Source organism: Daucus carota, chromosome 5, assembly GCF_001625215.2.
Source record: "Daucus carota subsp. sativus chromosome 5, DH1 v3.0, whole genome shotgun sequence".
In the NCBI taxonomy this organism is placed as follows: domain Eukaryota; kingdom Viridiplantae; phylum Streptophyta; class Magnoliopsida; order Apiales; family Apiaceae; genus Daucus; species Daucus carota.
This window is the reverse complement of record NC_030385.2, coordinates 42,639,569-42,655,767: the sequence shown is the minus strand read 5'-3', so window position 1 is coordinate 42,655,767 and position 16,199 is coordinate 42,639,569. Positions and strand designations below refer to the sequence as shown.

Genomic DNA, 16,199 nt, shown 5'->3' with positions numbered 1-16,199 from the left:
TCATTCAGTTGTGATTAGATAATGACTTCTTCTATGGAGACTTAAGACAGCTGAGACTTGTCTTTGTCATTGAAGATTACATACATTGCACGAAACCACCATCAGGCTCTTTGTGTTATATTTAAGATTCAAACTCAAGCAAGGATCGTTATAAAAAAGAAGAAGTCATAATGCATGAATTCTAATCTTAGACTGTAATTCAGCAAAACAAATATGGCATAAGTGGCAAAAAAGCATGTATTCTCAGTAATTTCATGCTTAGCTATATATAATGAGAATGTGAAAATGTTTCAGAAGCTGTTGATGTACTAAAAGATATATAGGCATTGCATCTTCTGTAAACAGCTTTTGAATCTACTTGTAATGTGGTTGTATAGTTTATGAAGATAGATCACAAGGAAAATGTTGTAATGTGTAGTCCTATACTTCTCTTTCCTGCCCTGTGCTTCACTTGTGTAATTACATGGCCCTATGTACACCTTACGGTTCCATAGGTTGTGTCGGTTCTACCTGATGAACCATTTCTCTTCTTTCAGCTTTCACTTCAAAACTTTCTATTGCAACACCCTGTAGCGGTGGAACTTTACGACTCTTTACTTTAGATCCATACAAACGAATATGAAAATTTCATCTACATTTTGTGCTTTCTTTTCGTGTACACCTCAGTTTGCTAGTCTCTTGAAGAAGGGTTTCTGGCAAACTAGTAGTCTCTCATCACTGTTACTCTCAATCTCAACAACCCGAGCATCCCATTTCAAGAGCGGTGCCAGGGATCTGGCTGATTCAATCAGTAAAGTTGTGTCACGTAATATCACCCACCCCTGAAAACAGGCCATGGATGTTAAGCAGATGTATCATAAGGGAATACATGCATAATCTCTTGCTTCCGAAAATTTAAGCAAATTATTTAGAAGCTTTAGACGTATGGCGACACTATAAAGATAACAAGCAATTTGCAAAAAGAACGCCTAGATAATTCATAAAAGAATTCCATATTTAATTTATGCATACTGTTTGTAAGAGCTTGCAATGACATTAAGGCTGCAGTGAGTTCAGTTCTAATTGTCATCTGGGCCTATTAGTATGACCTACACTGTTTGGGAGTGCTGTTAAAAATTGCAGCTGTCAGAAAAAATGCTGGTAAAATAAGTGCTGTTGTAGAAATCAGATAACTGTTTGGTTATTTTTTGATATTTACTTATTTTGAGTTATAATATAAAAAAATTAATGTTTTTGGTGAGGTTTTATAATGAAATCTATAACAGCATTCTGCAAAAGCTAAAAAGCAGCTTTTTCCAAAAGCATCGGAGGACCTGCTTTTTCTAACAGCAGCTTTTCAGCTAAAAGCTGCTGTTCGGAAAAGCTGCTAGCAGCTGCTTTTCAGCAAAAAGCTGTTGTTGCTGTCTGCAACAGCAACCCCAAACAGTACCTTAATATTGTTTCACAGGTGCATTGCAAGTATTAAACAATCTGAAATACCGTATATAATTACAAGGCCCTTAACCCTCTCATATTCATTAAGGTATTTATCAACTCTGGTCACAGTTAATTTTCTGCTTGAAAGTAAATTTCAGACAAGCATATACATGTAATTCTATTTTACAAGAATGATCTTTTCTTGTTTCATAAAATCAGGAGGATAATTCTGTTTCAGGGCAAGCTAATTTGAAATAAGTATATTTAGCAAGTAACTGTATAAAATATACTAACAAGTATCATCAATTAAACGCAACTAAAGTGCTTCTCCCCTTTTGACATTCCTACTTTAGTGCATGTCAAAAATACCAGTGTGACAAGAGTAAATCTATAATACCTCCGGTCTAAGTAAACGATCAATCTCAGAAAACAAATCTAGCATCGAGCATCTTCGCTTTTGTGCAGTTTCAAGAGATAAAAGTCCTTCAGCATGAACCATATCATAGGTCCTCGGGTAAGATGGAAAAGCTTCACACCTAACAGATTAAAGGTTTAACAATATAAATCACGTTACACTATACACAAAAACAAATTGATAATTCAATTCCATTAAATATCTCTCACATAATATAAGATCTCTTATTTTGTTTTTCCTTGTTTCCAGCTCCACTTAATATGCATTTCTTCTTTATATTTTTTAAACAATAGCCCAGCCCCCCCTCCCAAAAAAAGATAAGAAAAGAAAATGGAGACCCAAAACACACACAACAATTTTACTGTGATAGAAATTTGGGTTACCAGTCATGCAGCACACCAACAAATCCTCTATCAAGGATGAGGGGAAGGTAGTTTTGTCCAGTTGTTGGCACTACATTCATGACCCAAACAGATTTCCCTGCTTCTAACAGAGCAGAATTAAAACCGCCAAGACGGGCATTCATGTCTAACACATTCCTGACCATGTTATATGGCGGAGAAGGATCCTCATCACCAGGTCTCTTGGGATGATCCGAAAATATCAAGGGTGAAAGTAGAGACCAAAAGTTTTTGACTGCAGAATCCCAATTTAGAGCGTCCGCAGCAAAATCCTCTGAATGTAGACCCAGACCTGAATAACAATGAAAACTTTTAATACATGTGAAAGTAAAGACGCGCATGTGCTTAGGCCTCAGATTCCAGCTCTGATGCCCAACTATTTTTCTAATTCATACAAACTTTAACTCCTTATGTTTAAACAACAGGAAGCTATAAGCATGCTCACAGTGTAACACGATCATAAATAAATATTAATAATAATTTAATAAAAAACCAATACAGAATTATTATTATTTTAAAAACTCAGCAATTACCATAAATTTGAATTTCATTGGATTGCAAATTAGACCTAGCAGGCCATGGCGCCCTATCTTCAATGGAAACCCATCTGCGGCTCTGTGTTCCCCCTATGCACGTTTGAAGCAGACTATAATAAGGAGTTTCAATATCATGGCGCTTACTGCATAGAGGAGGACCGAAACCGGATTTCCTAGACATAATAACCAATTCATCAGACATTCCCATTTCCTTGCAACTCAGAGTTCATGATGTCATAAAGGTTTAACTTGGCAAAAAGAATAAAATAGAGACAATTCATAAAGATGTGAACATGACTTGAAAAGACTATGAATCAAGTTAGCCTCACCTAGAAGCATAACATTTCTTCAGGCTAGTCTTTTTCCATACAGCAGTTTCATCTTGTTGTGATAACATGTCCCAGCAAAGACCTGAGGCAAAATTTTGGACAATATTCCAGCGTTTTTCATTCTCTTTATTTCGAAGGAATCCCTGTGTATTAGTGATCGGTGATGTCCATACAAAGTATCCTCCAGGACGCAAGACCCGGTCAACTTCAATCAGAAGAATACCATCTGTAACACAACCAATAACAAAAAGTTTTCACTAAAGCATCTAAAAGAAGTGGACTTCATTTTTACCCAAAGACCATGGAAAAAAAAGATGTCATTACTTTCAACCATATGACGTGGATAGCTTATTATGTTTTAATCAGGCAACTCTGAGAGAGAATAGTCATTGTTTTCTGACGGACTAGTAAACTAAAATATGAACTAGTTTTGAATTTGACGCAGTAAGGGAGACAACATCAAACTGAGTAGCGGAACTAGTGCTCAATTAGCATTAGCGTGTTTACTGCATCCCACCTAGACAAGAGTATATATACAAGTATGTTATCCTGCAAAAGCAACTACAGGAATATGCATGTTCTGGTCTTTTCTATAATTACAAGAGAAATTCTGGGAGAATGCACTTGACTATGACAATTTTATAACTTGACTGCAATGACATGTATATCCATACGGACTATCTTCCATCCCACCAAATAGCTTATCAGCATGCAAGGTTGGGGCAAAATAAGTAAAACAAATGATATCAGACTTTACTAATTTAAGAACTTGATAATGGGAGACAGTACCAGACATCGGATTCTTGGATGACATTGAGTTTTAAATTTTTTTTATTAAGCCCTATTATTTTTCAATTTGATAATATCCCCCAACCCAAGATTTATGAGACCGCGTGCAAGAAAAAAAAAGGGTGAAAAATTTTATTCTCCGCAATAAGATTACAAGTCATTTTGATGTACTAAAGTTTCTTCGAACTACTTACAAATCAGCTCAAACATCTTTTCTGTGTTTTCTTAACACTGATGCATATGTTTCACTGCTTACGGTCTTTCAAGTTTATTTAAAAATTTCTATGCTACATATATATGGCAGAAGACATCTTTGAATCATACCAAATATATCATAAAACATCATGTCCAGCATATATGAGAGTATCCACCATTACTTTCTTAATATAGTAGCAAAAAGATCTGTTGTTTTTTGTTATGTCTTTCCAGTAACTTTTTGTGAGGATAATTCTTTATGCAAATAGCAACCCCAATAGTGCTATATAGGAGGAATGTTTTTTACTTACTATTCTAATTGCATATATGCACCTAACAATGTGCTTATTACATTGCATGTTATGTATACCTTTCTTATCCCAGTCAATGCCACAACGAGCACAATGTATCATGTCAAAAGAGAGTGACGGATAAGGAAACTGTTTCGAAGTTAAAGAACCAAGCATCCCTGGAAGACCTCTTTCTAGAGTTAGTTGAACCTGACTGCCTGAAGCCTCAAACTCCGCAAGGCACATCGTCAATAGCTGTTTCGAGAAAAGATGTGCTCCGAAACTACCATAACCACATCCTATATCCAGAATAGTTCTAACCTGATAACCACAGGAAACGTGTCATATAATTGCAAAGACCCATCAAACTACATATGCATGAAACTTCAACGCTTCACGTTTTCAACAGTTGGCTAGATCAAAAAATGAACAACAAACGATCAGATGAATATGTTCGTGTCACATTTTTAGCAATTTCATAAATTAAATTGCATCAAACAAATCATTTATTTCATTCTAGCATCAATTTAGTGCTAATATGTACATGCATAGCTAGATATACATACATATATATAGAGCGAGAGAGATGCATAGCATTAAAAATTTATACATCAGCATTGAAAATTGACTTTAATAGCGGTACCTATTAGGCATGTGCATACCTGCGATTGTGTTTCGGGGGGGGGGGTGACCGCTATTCACTTCCAAATTAACAAACGCACTGATGGTGCTCATAGTTATAGATAAAATGTTTAAACTAATTTCCTTTCTGGAAAAGTTTTTTTTTTTTTTTTTTTTCCACAGATCCTTTCTGGAAAAGTTGATGGTAAGTGAATCAAGATATAGATAAAATCTGTCTGGATGATCAGATTTCCTGTCAAATGTTTAAACTGATTACAAGTTTTTAACATGATTTACAATGCATAGTGTAGCACAGTAGCAGGGTTGCAGAGTTCAGGCAAGTCATAAAATTAAAACATCTGTACATCAATATCATGTTTTTAACTTTAAAAGCACCTACTGTTTCATCACAAAGTCTAGTAACGGCGAAGCTCAAAAAGCATGTAAATGATAAGCTACAAAAAAAGAAAAATTTTCCGTCCAAATAGATTTCAAGAAGTAAACTCAGGTGACTTACCCCAGCCTGTAAAAAGTTAGATTCATTTCTGAGACCGATCATTTCTGCAATTTGATGAGAGTAGTCCTCAACACCATCAAACATTGGAGATGCAGATCTAAAAGATATCTGGTCCTCGTCTAGCATCATCATCCTGCAGTCCAATGAAGTTAAAATTAATCAATTATATTAAATTGTGAAGAAAAAGACTATTTTATCCCTAATAATGATACAAATCAGCGGTTTACTCACCGTTTTGTCAAACTTCCAGAGGAAAGTACCTCCTGTGCAGTAATCTGAACGTTTGAAACCCAGATGACATCTTGTCCAGTAGGCCACCTCAATGGAATTTTGTAATTGGCAGGCGGAAGCACCAGGCAATTTTGCAAGGACGAAGATCCACAATGACGGTCATTTTCTTCACCTTTGGGAAAGCCCAAGTCAAGATTCATGGTAACATTAAAGCAAGGAACATAATTTTCTGACTCATCAGAACAAAAATCCAGTTCTTTGAATCTTGCAGTACCACTAGAAAGCTCTCCAATTTCCAACAAATCTGACACAAGTTGCTCCTGAAGTCGTCTATATCCATGAAATATCTGACCTCTTGATGCAATACTAATGGATATTGTCCACCAAAATGAGCCAGTAAGAGCAAGTATTACAATTGCAGCTAAACTAATCTTGAGAAAAAGCAAAATCAATTTATGGCGGTTCCTCATACTTGCAGGACTGAACTGATCAGATATAAAACCATTCTCACCAACACTGATTTTAGAAGGGGAATTATCTTGAAAAGGTAGCCGAAAAGGAAATTTAAGAGACAAAAAGGATTGATCAGAACGGAGACGACTTTTGTCAATGTCATCTTTATCTGTACTATCTTTCATCTGAGAGTCAGTCCACAAGTCATTATTGCTCCCCGATAATCTTCCACCACCAGATACACCCCGATGGAGTGGCCTTGACATTTTCCCAACCTACAAGCCCACACAAACCAAATCATAAATTTGCCATGAGACCCTCTTACAAATTTCAGCCTAAAAGCTCAAACATGACCACAAAAAGATAATGGGATTGTTCAACATAAGATCCGTACTTAAATGTCTGGTCCTCCACACAAACCCACACTACCACCACCAAATCCTAAACAGATACAGCATCAAAATAGTTAAAGACAAATACAATCAAGTTCAGATCTTTAAATCAAAAATGGTAAAAAAGAATCAATTATTAGCAGTCAGAAAAGTATAACATCCTAAATAGTAAATAAAGGAGGCAGACAGTTAAAATGAGGTCTCTTTCACTCACACAAACCTCAAATTCAAGAACACAAAAACCCCATTAGTAATCACACTGATCAGCAAAACCCCATTTGAAATTTGGACCCAATTTCAAAAGTAAACAATAAAAATCAGCAAAAATTGAATAAAGATAGAATCTTTATGTGCATATATATAAACAAGATTGACCCAACAAACAGTATCATAAAATCAGTTAGCAGAGTACCTTAAAATGAGGAAAGAGGGTAAGGCGAAAGCCCTGAATTTGAGGCTATTTCCAAGTGAAATTTTCAAATTAAGGTCATCATTTTTAATGAATCTTCTTTGCTCAGCTTCAAACAAGTTTGTGTCTTTTTTAACTCTCTTCTTGCAACAAACAAACAAAACCGAGGGGATTTGAGCTAGACGCGTATTTGGGTAGAGAGAGAGTGGGAATGTAGAGAGAGAAGCAAAAAAATAAAGAAAGAAAAATGGATCCAATCGAAAGGGAGCTTATACTGTATTTCTCTCTTGAACATCCATGATGAGAAGACATAAAAAACATATTTATACACACATTTATGTTTACACTTTACATACGATGTATCTAAACACAGTTTTTAGACAGAACACATTGTAAATTCACATGAAGATTTACTGTTTCACAAATGATAGTCCTAGATTATTACTCCCTCCGTCCCAATGAATTGTATACAGTTTTCTTTCTGAGACGTCCCACCAATTATATAAATACCAAAAGTAGTAACTTTTATAATATAAAATAAGATTACACCAACTACTTTCTTCCACTATCTCCATTTTATAATAATATAAACACTATTACACCCACTACTTTCCTCCACTATCTCCATTCTATAATAATATAAACACTATTACACTCACTACTTTCCTCCACTATCTTAAATTCTATTATTAAATATAAATGGGTCCCACCACTATACTCACTTTTCATCTAACTTTACTCATTTTTTACACTTTTCTTGGTTTCAGTGTCCCAGCCATTTGTATACAAATGACTGAGACAGAGGGAGTACTGGTTTTGGACTGGTGGTACTATTTTTCACTTCGGAATTTGGAAATAAAATTAGTGGCAGCACAGCAGTGAAGCAGGTTGAATGTATTTTATAATTTCTTTTAATTCTTGAATTCTATAAACAAATTACTTGAAAGGAGTGAGAGATGTGGATCGGATCCGTGAAGGGAGACATGAGAATTTAAATGAAATCATATACTTATAGTTTTTCACTTTCACTGTTTCCGCCGAAATTGTCGGGTGTGATAGTACTTGTTTTGTATATTATGAATATGAATTATCTATATTTTTCTACTAATTGATTATGATAAATAATAATTTGTGTTCCCTTAAACTACATAAAATATATAAATATATTGGACGTAAAATATGCTTCAAATAAAAAAAGAAATATGAAAAAGACTCACTTGTTCTCCTAATAAATTTTAAAATTAACTTTGTTTTCCTTAAAAAAAATAAAAAATTATTTCAAAAAAAGTATAAAAATATAATTTAATATGCTTTTTTTCAAAAAAAATACTTATTTTTGAAAATAATACCAGCCAAACAGCCTCTATATATATATATCCAATTATCCAATAATTATTTGAATATCCAATTCATGTAAAGCTGAGATCAATGTCCATCAATAGACTATAACATACCTCACAGAATCTTGTAAAATCCCATTTCATTTTATGTTCATTTATCAAATTCTCATTGTTTCAGAGGTCGAGTTAAGCAAGTATACATACGAAACTACAGATCGGCTGGATAGAGATGGGAAAGCAGCAGGAGTTTTGAAAGCAATATTATAAGACCACCAGGCTTAATGAGCTGAGAGTGGCTCGTCACTCCGCCCCCACCTCCTGCAATAAATGTCGAAACAAACTAACAAGAGAATACGACGCCTCGTGGGTAATTTATTATTTTTTGGTTTTCCGATTTAAATTACAAGTTGCAAAAATCCAATGCTGAAAACTCCAGCCTTGAAATCATTAGTTGCATGTACTTATCCAAGTCTGCAGATTTATGGCTTGAAAAAATGGCACACAGTCACACAGATGAAATGTACAATTTGTTCTTTATCACAGATGGGGTGTTTTCTGCATTTGTTCTCTTTCTTTGTTTCCAGTGGGGTTGGTTGTTGAATGTCTTTTTCTTTTCTTCTCGCCATCAAAATATTACTCCCTCCGTCCCTCCGGGTAGTTTACGTTTCCACGCATTTTGAGGCTCTTTCATAATTTTTTTTTCAAAATTTTCTTTTTTTAATAAAAATTTATATATCAAATTTTTATTCAAAGAAAAAAAAATTAAAAATATATTATAGAACTATACTTTAAATGAAGATTGAAAAGTGTGCCAAAAAATAACGTAAAGAAATGAGGGGACAGAGGAAGTAGGTTGTTAACATCTTCCCTGCTATTTATTAGTAATTTTATTTTTTGGCGATTTAATAAAATTAATATGCAAAATTAAAAAAAATGTCATTTTATATCCTAAGACAAATTTTCCTCTGCAGCTCAAACTCTACACACGACTTAGCATTCAGACGGATTTTTTGACTTTTTTTTAATTACAATGGTCAAACTTTGATTGATATTATAATAAATTATCTATATCTTCTATAATTTTTTTAAATGTAGTACTATACATAATATTTTATATAATTGATTAATTTTATTAAGAAAAATAAAAAAAAATCCAATTTCAGTGTGACAAGAATACTTGTTTGTTTGTGATGATTTATTGATGTAATATAAGATACCATAAGTTGATCACGTTCACCCACCGGGTTTGCATTATTTTCTTCTGGAATAAAAGATAATTTCAAACTCGATATCATATCTATACCACTCGCTAAGAAATTGGTGCTGAACCAGAACCTAAATACTTCGCTGGCGAGCCCCCCTGTCCAACGATTCAACGAATTACTTTCATATCCAGTTCCTTGTTTTGTTCTTATCCTTTTTTTTGCCTGAAGTCAAATAGAAACAAAAAGTAAGACCACACCCTCAAAAAGAAAATATAACTATAAACTCACTGCATGCATATATTTTTTACTAATGTGAAAGTCCAACATTTTCTAAATAACACCTTGAAAAATCTAAGATTAAATAATGTGCCAATGATTTTCTAAATTACTGATACAACATTTTATTATAATGATAACACCTGTATTTGCTTAAAGTATGTCTGGTTTTTTCTTCCTCCGCCTTCCAAATGCCAAAGTACCGAACTCAATTTCATATATTGCACTAAGTCCTAATTTTGGAACAGTTCAAGAAATGATAGTATTTACGGTTTTTATAGCATGTGCTTATGGTCAGATGTTAAGTACGGAATTTTATAAATTTGACTCATTTTATTGGTTCTCGTATCTCAATAAAGATAGATCCTCTCCTCATATACAATCACCACATCAATCAAAATCTCGCAAATATATAAATTTTTGCGCTTTAGCACAGGTCCATGGTCACAAGACAAACCCTAGTATTTATAAGGGAATACTGAATAGACGATAAGAAAAGATGTGTCCAAAGCTTGCAGTAGCAGTGCTCCCGTGAGTGTCTGGACTTGTACACAAGCTCCGCAGCATCTGCTTATCTGGAGTACGAAAACGAGGTCCAAGCATGAAGCAACTAATGATTGAGTTTAAAATAATGTGTCGAGATACAAGTTGCGTCAAGTACTTCCAAATGGCTACGCGACCCGTGTATTTAATGTCGTGCATCTCGCCAACTCAACTTCTAAGTCCAACCCTAGTATAGAATACAGTATAGTTCAAAGTTGACAAAGGATTGGTGAAGGCTGTACCTGCACTCACAAGAGATTGTTTATACTTTTTTGGTTTATAAGTCGTTTCAACTTTTTCACATATATTTTTAGGAGTTTTGGTCTCAATTTTGTTTATGAATTAAAATTTTGACTATATACTTTTATTGAGGAAAAATGTTAAAAATAATAACTTATAACTACATTATTCAGCTTAAACAAGTAATTGTTGGTCAAAAATTAAATTAGAGGGGATACTGAATTTGAAGATTTCGGGTATTACAGCCATGCTACATACAGCTCAGATGGTTAAACTGATAGTACTAGATTATTGGCCAAGATCAACACTTAGGCAACTCGTAGTGCTCTTTGTCCCCATTCGTTTGACTAAATGATACTCTTAACTTAGCATTAACTTTGCCATTATGGTTATTAGATTCTTTATGGGAGTCGGATCCATAGCTGACACCTTAAACCATTACAGGTTTTTGTGATCGTTTGACTGAGTTTAAAATTAATATTTTTGCTTAAAATAAAAAAAAAAGTAGAAATTATAAGCATGTTAGTTAAGACTTATAAGTAATTAAAGTGTTTGAGAAAAAAGTAGAAGTCATGAAACAAAAACTAATATCCTTAACTTTTTTTAAATGCTTCTTATTTTTCTACACAAACGATACAAATAAATACAAATAAATGTTTGTAACTTATACCACCCGAAGCCGGACTTTCAGGTGTTGGCTCAACCTCACTTTTGACTATTTTCCCAACTTGCTTCGCCTGTTTTACATCTAAAGGCTCATGAATTTATAAGTTACAAGAATTTATAAATCTTAATTTGCTTTTAACTTCTACTCTATTTTTTTACTTTAAATCGTCTCCTAAATATAGGACCGAATCAATTGATGTTTTTCTATTTCTTGCTATCAATTAATTATGATACGTGCATGATGCATCCCATCCCTGAAATTGTGCATCTTTATTAATCCAACTTATCTTTTAGTAGTATTATATATTTTTTGATATCAATGTTAAGTTGGTTAGAAGGTCAATTATATTCTTGTAATGTAAATATTATTAGACCAATATAAATGTCCAATAGGTTTTGTGGTTGAAAAATGTCATTGGATGATAGGTAACAGATATGAAATCATACATAACATTGATTGATTTGCATAAATTATTAAAAGAAACAGAGAAAACACTAGGATGAAATGAAAAAAGGCCCGATAGGTCACATGGGAGAATATAAAAGGCATCCCTCATGAGTCATATTCATCGTAATCAATTATGATTTGAACTTAAAATAAACAGCATTAAAGTTGATCACTATAATGCACATGGATATACGTCCTATGATATCAACTTCAACTAAATGTATAACTGGGAGCGCAATAAAAAATAATAACCTCTAAATAAATTCTCTCCGTAAATTCTCTATATTGATAAAAAAAAAAAAAATTGTTCCTAAATCAATAGTTATGAAATTGAAAAATTATGAAAATATTATAATTCCTTAGCAGTGAAATTTGAAATTAAAATGATATTTGATAATATTCACAAGTCAATATTACTTATTAATTTTTTATAATTAACAATTTAGCACAAAATTGGATCCGGATCCCTGTAAATCAATTGTTGCAACAAATTATCTGCAACTTTTTTTATAACGGATTGTGCACAAGCTGCACGCTCGTGAGCTCATCCGTGTTTTAGACAATAACAGATGATTTGTCATTAACAATCAATTGTCAGAGCATCTTCCTCTAAACTTTTATCTTAAAATTAAAGTTGAGCAGCAGGGGAGTCTGGTTTAGAATCTTTCGTTTGCTGTGGGTTACATCAGACGTCCATCATGCTTCCTAATGCAAAAACATCTTTGAGCTGGGCTCACTGCCGTCGTTGTGGATTTAAATTTCTGGAGTGAGGATTGGTGTGGGTCTCAGAGGCCCTAAAGATAAGTATTGTTGGAATAAATTCTCAATGCTGGCTGGCCTCTAAAAAGAACCACAACTCACTGATAGAGACAACTTTTGTGGTTACCTTTGATTTATTTACCCAGACAATATCACCTTTTTTGGGTTATACATTCGTTACAAGAGAAGGGAAAAAATATCAAGAACTGACATGGAACCAATAGTAAAGTGATTAGTAAAAAGACAGGAGGAAATGGCAAGATGATATTCTTTTTCAACAGTTAAGGATAGAGCAATGAGCATCTCTCTTAAGCTTAAAAAGTATGGTGTTGAGTTGTTTGGAGCAAACAAAATACAAAAACAGAAGCCTGAAAACATGCCTTTGTTTCACTCAACTATGAAAGATAAAACTGATGGGGGATTACCTTGAAAAGGTTCTTCTTCTGGAACGAATTTTCCTTCACCAGGGAAAACCACCAAGTAAAGCACATCGGCAATCTTGAGATCAGGCAAGTTGTGATCAAAGGGAAGGTCCCCAGTCCCCACTGATTAGTCAAATTACAGCCCCATGCAATACCGTAATTCCAAAACAAAAATGGAGCATCTTCTAATCTCCAAGCTAAAGATTACTACCTTGATATCTTGTTTGTTTAAAGGTACAGATCACAAATGAAGTTCCACTATCACAACAAGGCTAAGTAATGTACCTCAAACTCACATAAGCCAGGAATGTTTAAAAGACACAGATCAAATAAAAAAAGATGCTATGATGCGGGTAAGCTTCATAGAAATGAAAATAATACCAAAATGATGCAATATAGAGCACTAGGATTATTTAGTCGACAGGTTTTACATAAGACATGCCATATCATCTAACAGAAATGGTGCATGCTCCTCACATACTTGCATCATCAGCTCATCTGTTTTTCTTGGTCACCTTTAGTTTTCTAACAGAAGGTTTTTTCTTCCTCTGTATTTTAGGATCTGTTATAGTATTTGATTGGATATTTTCCGGGTCTTCAGGAAGGGTACAGTGCAGGAATTTCTTGTTGGAACCAACCTGGTTGCATAACAGCTTTAGCATCTTTCTTCCCCTCATCCACTTTAACATTAGCTTCATGTGTGTTTTGCTGCTCAATCCACTGATTCCAGATTCCTATGACATCCACATATGTATTGCACATAAGCGACAGAAAGAACTATTTTGAACCAAGAATTACGGATATAAACTCTTCTATTGCCCTAATAAGTAGTCCATCACATATTATGATATTATATATATGTCGACTCGCGCTCAGTTTGGGATTTTGGGAGCATGGCAACAGTTCTCACATAACAACAATTGTCCTGAACATTTAAAAAAATTGCCTAACACTGTACAAAAAAGGTGCAGAACAATTTCAATTAGAGAGATGGTCCCTGACGATCGTTGTTCTGGCCACAAGCTTTCCCTGCTTTTATAGTGGAAAGATGGAAACCCTAGGATGTGTGTTTAAGGCGAGGAGAGGTGACGTGGCCCCTGTATTCACATAAAAACTCATGTACTGTGTCTTTCAACGAAAAAGAACCGCGGATAGATTGTTGTGGAAAGCGATTGTCAGGGACACAGACCCTTCTAATTATGTCGTGTCACAGTAAAACTATTCTTCAGGAGACAGAAACATTCAGCTCTTACTGGCTTTAATAAATAAAACCATCACTTTTTAATCTCCATCCCCTAAGAAGGTTGTCATTAGTATGGAGTTGCATGGTTGTAAATGAAAGAAGTTATTCAACAACATAGCTAGAGTCTGCTCGTGTAACTGTGTAAGTGATCACGTCTAGTTCATTTGCCAATCGAGAATTAAATTAAGACCAACGTACCATACTAGCATTATATCAGTGTCAAATATTTCTAAAGCAAAAACACAAAAATGTTATAATTTGGCCAAATTCTTTTACAACTACCTTGCATAGACATTCGTTTCGCATTGTTATTGGTAAAGAGTAGATGATAAGATCTGTCATAGATTTCCAATTTGTAGGGATAGGTTCATACCACGAGTTAGCGTCCATTAATTGTACCAGAGTACATATACACTGTAGAAGAAGAAAACAGAAGCACACATCTTGTCATTTATCTAGTTATAATCCGGTGATGGAGCTACTATTATGCTAATTTCAGTTACACCGTATTTACAAACCAGTTTTCTCTCATTTCCCGACTTAATTAGTCCTTATCCTCACTCAAATTTCACCCGATTCCAACTTATTGAATTATAAACAAAACAAAATTACAGAAAGTAGAGAGTAAAGGGGAGGTGGGTATATACCTTGACTTGATTCCAGGTATTGGGAACAGTGAGAGGGCCGTGGTCCTTGATGACCTGATAAAGACCTTCAGCAATGGAATTAGCCTCTTGGGGCGGCACTCTGGGGTTTATTTTTCTCAAATTGGGTGCGCATTTCCGGGAGAAATGGCGAACCAGTTGGGTTTTTAAGCCTCCCACGCCTTCCCTCAGCCACATCGCCATGTTTGATTGCTTCGCCGCTTCTGTGTTTTTCGACGGTGGAGTGTGGGGTGTGTTCGTTAGGGGCCTTAGGGCTGTGTGTTTGTTTGGGCCGGGAATACAACTTACAACTTACAAGGACCAGAGCAGCCGAACCTCCTTCATTATTGGACCAGAGCAGCGGAACCTCCTTCATTATTTTTCTTTAAAATTTATATCATGAATAATATTGAGTTTAATTATCAATTAATTCTAAACTATTATAATATTATTTTTTTCATTTTAATAAAATTATATTTTGAATTTAAATTATTTATTCAGGAAAATGTAAAATTTTTATTATTATAATTGACTATTTTTTAATCAATTCTATCCAATTTATATATATATATATATATATAATTTTTTAGCCTACCTTCGAGAATATGTGACTGAACATTTATACTATATATATAACTGAATAAGAAAATAATTTTATTTTCGTGATTATGAAATTGGACCGTTTCACTGAGGATGCATATTCGAATCTAGCCTACAGCATTATTTTTTTAAAATATATTTAACATACCTACCTTAAAATAGAACCATAGAATACCGAGATTCTGCTGCATAATCCTGAGTTTTAAATAGATTTTTAAAATTTAAATTTAAATATATGTTTTTAATTATTATATGTGTGCGCAAAAATAATTTTAAAATATAATCTGTTCTCCCTAACATGACCTACATGTTTTAGCAATCAAAACTGTTTTATCAGGCAGAATTCTTTGTCCCTTAATTAAATCTGTTTACGCCCATGATCAACATCATGTACTCAAATATATATTCAGACCGTTGGATATTACTACCACTTAGAATAGAAATATGTTAAATTTTCAAAACATCGCATCGCAATCTTGAAAAGTACTAGATCCTTAGAACAAGTCTAATATGTTACTGATCTCATTACTTATTAATAATATATAATAATAAATTTTAGTGAATCTTAGTGATTTAGGTAATCTACTTTTAGAGTCAACTCCAATAGCAATCCCTATATTTGTTCTCTTAATATTATTTTAATAATAAATTTGAGAGAGAAAATGGGAAAAAGAGGAAAAAAACAAAGAAAAAAGAAGAGAGATGTTTATTTTATTCATAAATATTAAATAGGTAATGGCTAGGGATTACTTATAAATAGGTAATGGCTAGGAGAATTAAGGTTGTGCTAGTGATTTAGGATATAGTGTTGGAGTGCAT

The 16,199-nt window shown here is 33.9% G+C and overlaps 2 protein-coding genes across 4 annotated transcripts; both read right to left on the bottom strand.

The window, feature by feature from the left end:
• Positions 1–219: 219 nt before the first annotated feature.
• LOC108222840 (probable pectin methyltransferase QUA2) lies at positions 220–7,331 on the bottom strand. 2 transcript variants are annotated; one of them, XM_017396767.2, is made up of 10 exons: positions 6,998–7,287; positions 6,588–6,634; positions 5,741–6,468; positions 5,510–5,642; positions 4,452–4,692; positions 3,098–3,323; positions 2,766–2,941; positions 2,215–2,524; positions 1,814–1,952; positions 220–821 (listed from the first exon to the last, which is right to left on the bottom strand). In XM_017396767.2, the coding sequence occupies exons 3-10, from the start codon at positions 6,457–6,459 to the stop codon at positions 663–665; spliced, it is 2,103 nt and encodes a 700-aa protein (XP_017252256.1). In that variant the 5' UTR covers positions 6,460–6,468; positions 6,588–6,634; positions 6,998–7,287; the 3' UTR covers positions 220–662. The 2 variants fall into 2 exon arrangements, with proteins under 2 accessions (XP_017252256.1, XP_017252254.1); XM_017396765.2 differs by lacking the exon at positions 6,588–6,634 and having other exon boundaries at positions 6,998–7,331.
• A 5,722-nt stretch (positions 7,332–13,053) lies between these two features.
• On the bottom strand, positions 13,054–15,096 carry LOC108220645 (uncharacterized). Of its 2 annotated transcripts, XM_017394457.2 has the most exons (3): positions 14,784–15,096; positions 14,419–14,550; positions 13,054–13,627 (listed from the first exon to the last, which is right to left on the bottom strand). In XM_017394457.2, exons 1-3 carry the CDS (start codon positions 14,982–14,984, stop codon positions 13,388–13,390), a joined length of 573 nt encoding a protein of 190 aa, XP_017249946.1. In that variant the 5' UTR covers positions 14,985–15,096; the 3' UTR covers positions 13,054–13,387. The 2 variants fall into 2 exon arrangements, with proteins under 2 accessions (XP_017249946.1, XP_017249947.1); XM_017394458.2 differs by lacking the exon at positions 14,419–14,550 and having other exon boundaries at positions 13,159–13,627; positions 14,784–15,074.
• Between the last annotated feature and the right edge of the window lie 1,103 nt (positions 15,097–16,199).